Source organism: Apodemus sylvaticus, chromosome 7 (genome assembly GCF_947179515.1).
Source record: "Apodemus sylvaticus chromosome 7, mApoSyl1.1, whole genome shotgun sequence".
Taxonomy (NCBI): Eukaryota; Metazoa; Chordata; class Mammalia; order Rodentia; family Muridae; genus Apodemus; species Apodemus sylvaticus.
Window position 1 is genome coordinate 42,054,576 of NC_067478.1, and position 11,506 is coordinate 42,066,081.

An 11,506-nucleotide genomic window follows, 5' to 3' on the forward strand; every position below is an offset into this window, starting at 1 on the left:
TGAAGTTCCTAAGGAAGTGAGTAAATGCATTCTAGCATATGTAGAAAATAGAAGGCCACTCCAGTAACACGAGAGATTCATTCTGCTTTTATAAGCAGTGCCAGGGCCAGCCTAAGCTGTGACCCAACCCTATACTGTAAATCCTACTGAAATTTCACAGCCTCCCATCCCAACTCCATAAGGAATTACATGGCGTACTCATGTTTGGAAGAAAATATTTTCTTCTCTTTTAAAAAAAAAAGTTCAGTGTACAATTACAAAGGAAAAATTATACCCAGAAAAGCATAAAGGTGTGGTGCTTACTGAGAAGGGCCAAAAGTACTTGACAGAATGGCAGATCTGCCTTGCAAGATCATGCAAGGGTTTGAAAATTATTATTACTATAATGTGATTAAAACTCAGGAGAAAGACAAAACACAGATTTTGTCATAAACATAGATTATAAAGATCAGTGGACCACGCCAGACAAAATCCCAGCATTCTGGAGGGCGGCTCTGGAGCCCACCCTTAGAGGAGGAGCTGCTGGCTGCTGGGAGAGGGTGAGGCAGTTTTCTTTAACTGTGGCCTGCTAGGTCAGCCATTCTCCAGAGCAGGCTCTACACCCAACAGTGTTTGGCCAATACAAATTAGTCTTGGGGAAGGGAGGGGAAGGGAGGGGAGAAAAAGCAGGATGGGAAGTGGGGGTGGGGTGGATCCAGGACGACCTGGAGGGGGAGGGTGAATGTGAAAACAATACAGAAGGTAATAAAATTACTGTTTTAAAAGAAATATACACCCTAGATCTCAAAAATAAAATATGTGGAATAGGATTCATTAGTAGATCAATTGGTATTGATCAATTAGTAGCTCAATAGCTTCAACTTCATTAGAAATTACTCAGATGGGAGCTGGCCTTGTAACTCACTGATAGTCTAGCATGTACAAGGCCTTAGGTGCAGTCTCCAGCCAGTACTGCAAGACAGACAGACAGACAAACAAACAAATACAAAATCCCAAACCCTAAACCCCAAATGGCTTAATATTGGCATTCTGCAGCAGTTAATGGGAGGCAGGTGTTAACAATTCAAGCTGGCCTAGTGTGAACAGAATGGTTTGGCCTGTAGGAATTTTTGCAGGGCCTGGTGATGTGAGTTGATGTCTGAAAATTAACAACCAGGCCGCATGGCTGCTCACTGACAAAGATGGCTGCTTTGGGAGTACTCATCCTCTGAGCACAGCACAGCCTAGAACGTGGACACAGAACTCACTGACAGGGACCATAGCAGTGTTCTGACAGGAGCCAACAGAAATGCCACACAGAGATATGAAAGTCTCTCTTGTGACTCTACTTTAATCACTGTGATAAAACTGTGAAGCAGATCAGTTTAAATGACAACTACTTGGCTTACGGTTTCAGGGGAGTCAGCCCAGGGCCACTGCCCTGCTTTCCTCACCGCGCTACTGTGGGGAGAGAAAATGCTGTGACTGCTGGAGCACGGGTGCCAGAAGAGCCCGCTCATTCCGTAGGAGGCAGACAAAGGCTTGAGGACAGGATATGTTCTTCAAAGGCATTGTGTCCGGGTAACCACAGCATACCTGAATTCCAGGCTGGCCTGAGCCACACAGTGAGATCCTAGCTTCAGATGATCCAAAACTGCTAATTGCAGCACTCAGAGGCAGAGAGGCAGGCAGATCTCTGAATTCAAGTCCAGTCTGGTCTACAGAGTGACCTCCAGGATAGCCAGGGCTACACAGAGAAACCCTGTCTCAAAAAACAAAACAAAACAACCCAATCAATCAAAAGAGCACATTCCCACTAGCCACTTCTTCATTAACAGCTCAGTTAATAAGAACTAATGGATAAATTAGTCATCTGATGAAGTTTAGCATCATGATCTGATCACCTATCAATACGGCTGCCAGCTTACAACCAATCCTTGAATATCAGAACCATTGACATGGGGCAGTGGGTGGTGCCAGGGGCGGATCACTGAAGAATGAATGATGACCTCTAGGGTGAACCTAGTAGCGCTATTATAAATACATTTTCAAAACTATTTTCTGGGCTTTCATTTGTTAGAGTGATATGCTGACAGTCAGGAAGTGATTAGGGCGGTGGCTCCAAGAGCGAGCCAGGAGGGCTCTGTCACCGCTGGGTTCTTTTGGACAGTACTGATGCACCTTCCCTCTGGTTGCTATGCCAACAAGAAGTTAGCTTTTGAAATTACTTTGTATTTTCATCTTTGTCACATTTTAAATTTTGTGTATGTGCATAGGTACAGGCAGGTACCTGCTGGAGCCGGAAGAGTCTGAGATCCACTGGGGTTTACACACAGTTGCTGAGTTACACACAGTTGCTGAGTTACACACAGTTGCTGACTTACACACAGTTGCTGAGCTACACACAGTTGCTGAGCTACACACAGTTGCGAACCCTCTAATATGGGTGCCAGGAACAGACTTGGATCCTCTGGAAGAGCAGTATACACTCCTAACCACTGAGCAAACTCTTGAACACCCTGAAATTAATTTCTTTTAACTGACCAAATTTTATGTTGGATCATTTAAGAATTGAGATCTTTGGATTCTGTAACAATAGACCCTCATTGACTCTCTGATCCATAAGTAAGCAGAAGGTACGGAGAGATTTGCAGACATGGAGTCCAGATTTTAACAACTTTCTGAGAAACCAGGATATAACTATTATTGTATCTTCATTCAGCACAACCATTGCCTTGTGTAGGAGGCAAACTGGTCTTCCAGAATGACAGTGTGGCCATGAACATTAGATGGTGATCTGCTGGGTGGTGGTGGCGCACACCTGTAATCCCAGCTCTCTGGGAGGCAAGAGGTAGGCAGATTTCTGAGTTCGAGGCCAGCCTGGTCTACAAAGTGAGTTCCAGGACAGCCAGGGCTATACAGAGAAACCCTGTCTCGAAAAACCAAATCCAAAAAACCAACCCCCCACCCCCCAAAAAAAACATAGATGGTGATCCTACCCAGCTGTTGGTAGACAGCCTTCTTTCTCAGAGCTAATCGGTAGGTAGCCATTAATTTAGCCAGTGTGTCTGCCCTCTTATCCTGTAGGAGAGAGCACCTGGGGCAGTTTGCCTTGGGCAGCACAGTTAGCTCAAGGGCCACATTAACTCTGACTGTATGAAGTCATCTCTCTGATAACGGACCTTTATTGGCTCACCATTGCAAGGGACAGCAGTGGTCGCATACTGGACGAAGATCTGCTGGCAGGACCCCCAAACACTGGAAGCATTAGGTTCTCTGGATACCTGGTGTAAGATACAGCATGCCAGAGAGGGGGAAAGAGATGCTATGAGAACACAGGAAAAGCCTGACAGTCTGGTCCATGCTGGGATCATGAGGATGTCTTCTCTATAGTGAAGGACACATTGTCTACTTCATTCTTTTTACTAGAAAGGAAGGCCCTCAGTGTTTGGTGGGCTCCCTTCTTGACAGGATTTGGCTGTGTAGCCCAGGCTGACCTCAGGTTTGAATCCTGTCTCTGCTGGGATTGAAGACCTGTAGATCAAGTACCTGTACTTGGCTATTTGATGGGCTTGAGAAAAAAAAATTTGTGCACATTGCTTAAACCTATGCATGGATTAATCCAGGTGCCTCTAGCCTTGACTGGATTTGTGGACAAAGAGAGGTCTCTCAAGTGATGGCTGACTGCAGTGAAACGAGTTCTTCTACACAGGCCTTAGGAAGGTCTAGTTTCCAGTACAAATCAGGATTCTGCATAAAACAGGGTTTGTAGCAAAGCCATGCTCCTTCAGGATATAACTTCTTTAAACTTACAAATAGGACACTTACAGTAAAAGCTAGTGAGGGGAAAAAAAAAGCACCGCTTGAATCCCTGGCATAGGCACCCTAAAAGCCCCCGAGTTTTGAGAGGAACAGGTGGCATGTGCAGACTTACAGAGGAACTCAGTCTCACAGGCAATATGTTTGTCTTGGAGCAGGACCGTGCCCCCTCATTCTGGCCTGCCAGCTCAGGTGCCCTCACCACCCACCCACGTGCCTTCAGCTTAGCTGGAGATTTAGTGTTTAAATAATGATAGGCAAGAGGACACTTGAGAAAATGCTTAACTAAACCTCAACGGAATCTTGATTGTTGTGAACAAGCATTCTTCCCAAATAGCCATGTAAAGATTTTAATTTAGGGCAGTGGCTCTGAACCTTTCTAATACTGTGACCTTTTAATACCCTTCCTCTTGTCATGGTGACCCCCAACTATTTTTTTGTTGCTACTTCATAACTGTGATTTTCCTACTATCATGAATTGTGATGTAAATCCGTTTTCTGATGGTCTTAGGAGACAGCTAGGAAAGGGTAGCTCGACCCCTAAAAGGTCTAAGGCGCATAGGTTGAGAATGGCTGATTTAGAGCTTTAGCTGGATTTGGACAGAGAGGTTTCTCGGGTAGTGGCTTACTGCAGTGAAATGAGTTCTTACACAGTGGCCTTATCAAGGTCTAGTTATGTGACAAATCAGAAGTCTGCATAAAACCTGGGTTTTGTAGCAAAGCCATGCCCCTTCAGTAGCAGCCAAGTCTACCCTCATGTCAGGAGCCACTAGGAAGGACTATGGCTGCAGGCGACCCTCCGGGAGGTGGCCTGCCACCTTTGCATGGTCTGCAGTGGGTGAGCTTGGAGAGGCAAGGCCCCAAGAGACTTCACTCCAGGATGACTTCTTGCAGGTGATAAGCCTTTCCTGTCACTGTCACATAGCCTAAGGATTCCTGGGCATCACCCATCCTGTTGAGCAGACCTCCTGCAGATCAGCATAAAGATGAACTTTCATGAATTAATGCTGTTTAGATGAATTAGTGATTTTATAGAATTCCTGATTTGATTCAAGTAATCTTAGGAAGAAAATTATAAGAGATGATTTTAGTTGTTTCACTAGAAAGATTTAATAATTATAGTCAAGGCTGGAAATGTGTCCACTCCTTATAATACTAAGTAAATACTGCCTAATAATGAGTACTGTGAGCCTTCACAATTACACTAAAAAGAGAAATAGGCTTGGGGCAAGTTTATGTTCAAGGAGAAACATTCAGGTCCAAAGCTGTTGCACTACAGGTGTTGCACTACAGTCTGTACAGGTGTTGCACTACAATATGAAACACTGCTTTGAATTTATTGATATTCTTCCTTTTTAATGTTTTATCTATGAGGGAATTCACTCTTACATAGAGTACTTTTTAAGCTGTGAGAAGGTAGAAGGCAATAAAGGAAAGTGGTGTGGCTGTTTTCTACTTCACCTAGTGTTTGTGTGTGTGTGTGTGTGTGTGTGTGCTTGTGTGAGTGGCTTCTTTCCTTTCTGTGTTTCAAAAAGACTTAATGAGCTCCAAGCCTCACCTGGCCAGCAAGGGGCTCCTGGCTAACGGAGCCCTGGCAAGAAATCTTTTACTTAATTCACTGCAGCTAAACAACATGCCTCAACCACCAGATATTAGTGCTTATTTAAGCATAGATCATAAGAGATAATAGTTTCCTCAGAGCTTCTTTAGGCATAAATAGTTAAGAACAGTAAGAACTGAGTCTCTGGTGTTAATGCACAGAGAATTTTTTTTTTTTTTGGATTTGTTTTTTTTGAGACAGGGTTTCTCTGTGTAGCCCTGGCTGTCTTGGAACTCACTCTGTAGACCAGGCTGGCCTCGAACTCAGAAATCTGCCTGCCTCTGCCTCCCAAGTGCTGGGATTACAGGTGTGCACCACCACTGCCTGGCCAGAGAATTATAAAGTTTAAAAAGCACAGAGAGTTAAAGAGGAAAATGAGTCCTTAGTACAGTTGATAGCGACAAGGCCTGAGTGCATCAGTGTTTTGGCTTCCATCCAACTTGGTGCCCCACCTCAGCTCGTTCCCTAAGGCAAGCCTGCACACTTTCATAAGCCAAGGAAAGTGGTCAGAAGCCTACAGGAGGTTCTGAGGAGCTGGGCAGTCAGGGGACTGTACGCTCATCCGTGCTCCTGGTAGTTCTTCTCTAGAGTTCTTCTACCTGGGGCCGGCTGATGGCACTAACCTCCTCTGAACCATGAAGAGGGGCCCTTCCCCAAGGCCATGTGTGCCCCGAGGAGGGTGGTGTGCGTTCGTGTCAGGATGGGCAAGCACAAGCAGTAGTAGGTTGGGCACACACTGCTGAGCTTTGAATGACATCATAGGTATGTCTGCATGCATGAAGGTAGGTGTGTGCACACACATGCAAGGAGATGTTTTAAAAATCTGAAGCTCTTTAACAACCGTCTATGGCAATACACTTAAAAGTCCTGTTCAGTGCTAGCACTGGGCATGTTAAAGCAGAATTTTGAAAAAAATTCTTAGAAATAACTCCAGAGGCAGCTGTGAGTTCGTAGACTTTAATGTATTCTGCTCATTCAATTATGTAATGCTCCAGTTTTGTCCCATAGTTCAGTCCTTACCCTGCTTATATTTCAGAAGCCATTTCTACTAACAGTCACAGGAAAATCCTCTAAGAATTAACTGTATATAGCACATAGTTTCATTTCAAAAGACAAAGGGTTAATGGAGTTAAACGGGCTAACAATTGTGAATTCTGGTTTAATGGTGATAGTTTAAGGAGATGTATATGAAGGTGATTCGTATGCTATATTGTTTTCAGTCTTGACAAACATGGAGAGTATTGATGATGTAAAGTCTCATTTCCCCCCCTTGTATGTAGATGGACTGTGGAGGTCCCAGCTTGAGGTCCATTGGCATAAAAAGGGATTGAAACATGAGTGGGGGAGCAAATGTCTCTCCAGACTGGCCATGACCAGAGCTTGCAGAGACTGATTTGTGCCCTGGGAAGACTCATGCTGAGCTACACCATGGAGTCAGCTCCACAGCCTCCTGGGCCACACAGGGATCTGATGAGACCATAGAGTCCTCTCCTTACCCAAGGTCACGCATTTCCATCCTAGACAGCAGGCGTGGCAGGCGTGACAGTCCTGGCTCATCAGGAGATTTTGCAAGTTTCTCAATGCATACCACATCGGCAGCCAGGGTGTTCATTGTATACCAGGGTGGTCCTGTGTGTCATCAGGTCCTGCCTGCATAGTTTGGCATCCTGAAGGGACCAAGTCATCTCTCTGAGACCCGGCAGAGTACAGTTCTCCTCAGGAAAGGAGTGTGATGGTTGAGCTCAGAGAGGAAAGGTGCCCTGGCACACAGAAGATGTCCTGAAATTCTTAGGCTAGGTTCTTAGCCACAAGATGATTGACAAAGTTACTTTGCCAAGGGTCTTTACAATTTCTTTGGTATATGAGTGTCTACTCTGCATATATGTCTGTGTTCCACGTGTGCCTGGTATCCTCTGAGGCCAAAAAGGGCATCAGATACCCTGGAATTGGAGGTACAGACAGTTGTGAGCCACTAGATGTGTACTAGGAACTGAACCCAGGTCTTCTAGCAGATCACTGAGCTCTGTCTCCAGCCCCTTACTAGTTTCTAAAATGACTGAACTCTTTGAAAAGGGCTGGTGGGACTTTAGTCTTTGAAAGCAGACAGCACGGTCCTCACTGAGCTGTAGTTTGACTCCCCTCGGGGCTTGGTGTGCCCACCCCAGTGAGCCCCAGCTCACTTGCTGTGTTTCAGTGCGTCCGGACACACGGGAAGCAGTGGAAAATACCAGGAGCTGTGGGGGTAGAACAAAGCCAGTCATGGATATGACTAAACTAAGAATATTGCTTCTGCTACCAGAGCAAGAAGAGCAGAGTTCTCATCCCCTGCATGCCTCAGACCAACATGTTAGTCTGCATGTGCAGACTCACACAGACTTTACTGTAATCTGCTGCTGCTGTTAGAATCTAGTTGTACTGAAACACTTCAAATGAATGTAGTAAGCAGGTGCTCTCTCTGCTTAGTTTATCTGTTGTTTAGGATTCATTGCCAATGATGAGCTAGCTGATAGGCCACATATGTGCCAGTGTCATGAAGCAGATGCTGTAAGTTTATGAATTTGTATCTGCAGCCCGGTATTTGACGTTAATGCGGGGCTCAGGACTTGCCTTATTCCTTTATCTATTGTGTGGTATGGGTGGTTTTCATGCGTAGGTCTATGGACCACATATGAGCCTGGTACCTGAGGAGTCCAGGAGAGGGCATCGGTTCCACTGGAACCGAGTTACAGATGGCAGCGAGCTGCTGTGGGGACCTCTGGAACAGCAGCCAGTGCTCTCCTGAGCCACCTCTCCAGCCTGGCTTTGGACTTGTTGAGACAAATTGCTTTGGTTAAATATATCATTTTATTGATTGATAATGAAATGGTGATCAAGTGTGACTTTACACAGCAACCTGGAAACAACATCACAGTTACACTGGGACAAAGTTAAAAGGTCTGTTAGCATTAGCAGTCAGCAAACTCTAGAGCTAGGTTTTTCACCCAGAATTCTATATGGTCATTAACTTTTTATTTTGGTCTTAACAACATAAATACTTAGTGCGGTTACAAGCAAGCATAGACATCTTAATAGGGTTCTAGGACTCTGAACTTTTGCTTTCGATACCAAATAATATCTGAAAAACATGCTCACTTTTGTGTTTTCTGAGAAACTCTAGGAATTGGCCCAGGTTCATGTGATAATCATTCCGCAACCCATAGTCACCGTGGGCCTCAAGGAGTAATTCTTCAAAAGAATGGAAGAGGCGCAGGTCTTCACCGTCCCCCTCTGTCTCCACACTTTCTGCATGCTTGCAGGAAATGTGTTTCCAATTGGGGTATCGGATTGTGTGCCAGAATTCCTCACAGTGATTCTTGAAGCCCTCCACACAGATTATACCAGGCTTTCCTGTCATGCAAAATCCAGTCACATCTAACCTCTTCCCCACTTCCAAAATCTTTTTCCTCAGGTCCTGCTGATAAATGTGGTGGCTGTAGATCCACATGCGGAGGAATGTGTTCTTGACTGGCTTGGCTCGTACGGACGGCCCATCCGACAGCTTTCTGGTGAGGAAGTAGGATGCGCTGTTGTCCTGCAGCCACTGGATGGCTGCACAGACACACAGCTCACCCGGGTCGAAAGTCGCGAGGTACGCACTGAGACCTTGGTTGAGAAGGAGCTGCTGTTGTCTGTCAAGCTCAGGTGACCGTCCAAACAGCTGCAAAGCCACGTATGGGTAGCTGTGAGGCATGGTTACTTGCAAATCAATTGTCACCTTAAAATAAAAAGCATGGAGAGTTAAATACTGCGAAACCACACGAGCTAGTTTATCACGGCAACTGCATGATTAGGACATGCCTATCCTAATCAGAGAGAACAGTGTATAACAGGATGGGATATGGAGACTGCCAAGTGCCTGCCACGGACCACCTTATGCAGTCAGGTGCAGGGGTCCTGTGCTGGAGCAGGAAGTGATGCAGTCAGACGCGATTTCTGCCTCACGGAGCCTAGTGAGGGAGGTGTGCATTACACCACACCCACACATAGCAAGAACTTAATTTCCATTTCAGAGGCAGGATCTACTGTGGAAGAAGTTCAAGGTTCCACTGAAGTGTGTAATCAAGGAGACAAAATGGTCTGAGGGAAGGACAACGGAAGGTTGCGTAGAGGAGAGCTAAAACACTCCACTCAAATGTCCAGTCCACATGATACCTATTCGGTGTTGTGCTAGTGTTCCTAAGACTAAAGCAACCAGAGCATGGAGGGAAGTCTACATTTAACATCCAGGTTTTGTATGTGTAGTTACTATGCACATCCAGTGCCCTGAAACAGATGAAATCCTAAACATTCATTAACTTTATCAAGGCCTGTTTGTTACAGGCAGTATTTAGGTATATGTAGAAAGTCATGGTATATATAGAAGGCATATTCTAACAGTTGGGTTGGTGAGAAACTGGATGAGGGGCAGAGTAACAGTATAAGGCTGTGAGATCTTTCACGGTAAAAAGGTATGTGTCCTTATGTGAGGTTAAGGTAGTTAGGGGAATTTATGGACCACCTCATGTTTGGTGCATTTTCCTTCCCAACAGGTACTGGGATATGCATTTGAAATCGTCTGTTACCTGAGACAGGAAGCTCATGCACTGGGTTTTCCAGTTAACAAGTGGGTGCCTGGGGCTGGAGATGGCTCTGTCATTAAGAGCATTGGCTGCTCTTCCAAAGGACCTAGGTTCAATTCTAGGTACCCCTTGCAGTTATGGCCTCCGTGGGCACTGCATGCACATGATGCACAGACATACTCGAGGGGGAAAACACCCATACACATTAAAAAAACAACATGCTAGGCACCCAGAAACACTTAGGACAAATAGAAGCACCCACCTTGGGCTCCTCAATTTGGAGCGTGATCACAAATTCGATGTTGGGCGGGAGCGCCTCCCTGGTGCCTTCCAGATACCTCTTTATGTTTGTTAGGGCGTTTACATCTTCAAGTTTTACTTCTCCTTGATTAGGAAACATAGAAAACAGCATTTCCATCTCCAGCAGCTGAAGCTGAAGGCTTTCTTTTATCGACGCTGACATGTCTCCAAATCAGCCGGCTTGGAAACCTGGAAAAGGCCCAGAAATAACGGGATTGTAAATGACGACTGGTGTCCAGGAAAATTCCCCAGAAAAGGTCCCTTTTCTAAGAGGCAGTCACGCTGTTTGTAGAGAGCTAGGGGCATACATCCAGACATTTAAAACTGTTTAGATTTTTCGCCTAAGCCCCCAAATCTAGTATGCGCAACATCCTTTAAAATGCTCCGTCAAAACCCAGATTCCTAGTCTCTCTCCGCCACCCTTGCCGGCCATTCTGGAGCCTGCGCCTTCAACAGGTGCTCGGGTGATCGATTGCGTGGCGGGTGGTTGCAGACACCTGTATTCCCCGTCAGCCTCAATCCTGGGAAAAACAAGGACCGACCCCGGAATCCCACTTGGATCTCAAACCTCCACGGAGCTGGACGCAGCTAGGAAGGATGTCTGCAGTGCGGAGGGGAGGGCTCTAGGTTGTCCCCGCCGCCAGCTCCCATCCGCAGGCCCCTAGGAGGACAGCCTCCCCGGACCGCAGTGGGGTGCAGCATCTCGCGCAGATGCATAGGGACACCACCGCAGAGCCGGGGGCTAGGGGGAGGGAGTAACCATTTCCATTTAATAATATAACGCCTAGGGCTAAGCGGGGGCGGGGGGGGGGAAGACCCGCGGGGAGTCGGGGGTGGGGGAGGACGCTGCCTTCGCCTTCTAGAGGCTGGGCTAGGAGGTGGGACGTCAACGCTCCGTTCTTTAGGGACCCCGGAACCCTGAGGCTCAGGCTGAAAGGCGCAGCTGTCCACCCCGGGAGCTAACCCTCAGCCGGCCTCAGCCGCCGCGGCCTCACCCTTTCAGCTCACTCAAGCCAAGCAGCCCCCGAACCCGCTCCGAACCGCAGCCGCAGTTCCGCGGGCGCGAGCAGCGCGCGGCCGGCAGGTGGGCGGGGCTTGGCGCATTGGGCGGGACCACAGAAACCAATCCTCCGCGATTGGTCGGGGCGGGGCTTGGTGGTGCAGGGGCGGGGCCAGAGGGCTTTCCTTGCCTCGTGCTGTGGGCGGGGCG

The 11,506-nt window shown here is 46.9% G+C and overlaps 1 protein-coding gene across 1 annotated transcript; it reads right to left on the minus strand.

Annotated features, from left to right (window-relative positions):
* Positions 1 to 8,233: 8,233 nt before the first annotated feature.
* Rwdd2a (RWD domain containing 2A) lies at positions 8,234 to 11,374 on the minus strand. The gene is made up of 3 exons (XM_052189306.1): positions 11,292 to 11,374; positions 10,259 to 10,485; positions 8,234 to 9,152 (listed from the first exon to the last, which is right to left on the minus strand). Exons 2-3 carry the CDS (start codon positions 10,457 to 10,459, stop codon positions 8,475 to 8,477), a joined length of 879 nt encoding a protein of 292 aa, XP_052045266.1. The 5' UTR covers positions 10,460 to 10,485; positions 11,292 to 11,374; the 3' UTR covers positions 8,234 to 8,474.
* Positions 11,375 to 11,506: the final 132 nt, after the last annotated feature.

Bases quoted from the DNA above. Each gene is read 5' to 3' on its own strand.
- Rwdd2a (XM_052189306.1), bottom strand. From the start codon at position 10,459: ATGTCAGCGTCGATAAAAGAAAGCCTTCAGCTTCAGCTGCTGGAGATG. The intron at 9,153-10,258 runs GTGGGTGCTTCT...TTTTATTTTAAG, and splicing joins TCCAAATTGAGGAGCCCAAG to GTGACAATTGATTTGCAAGT.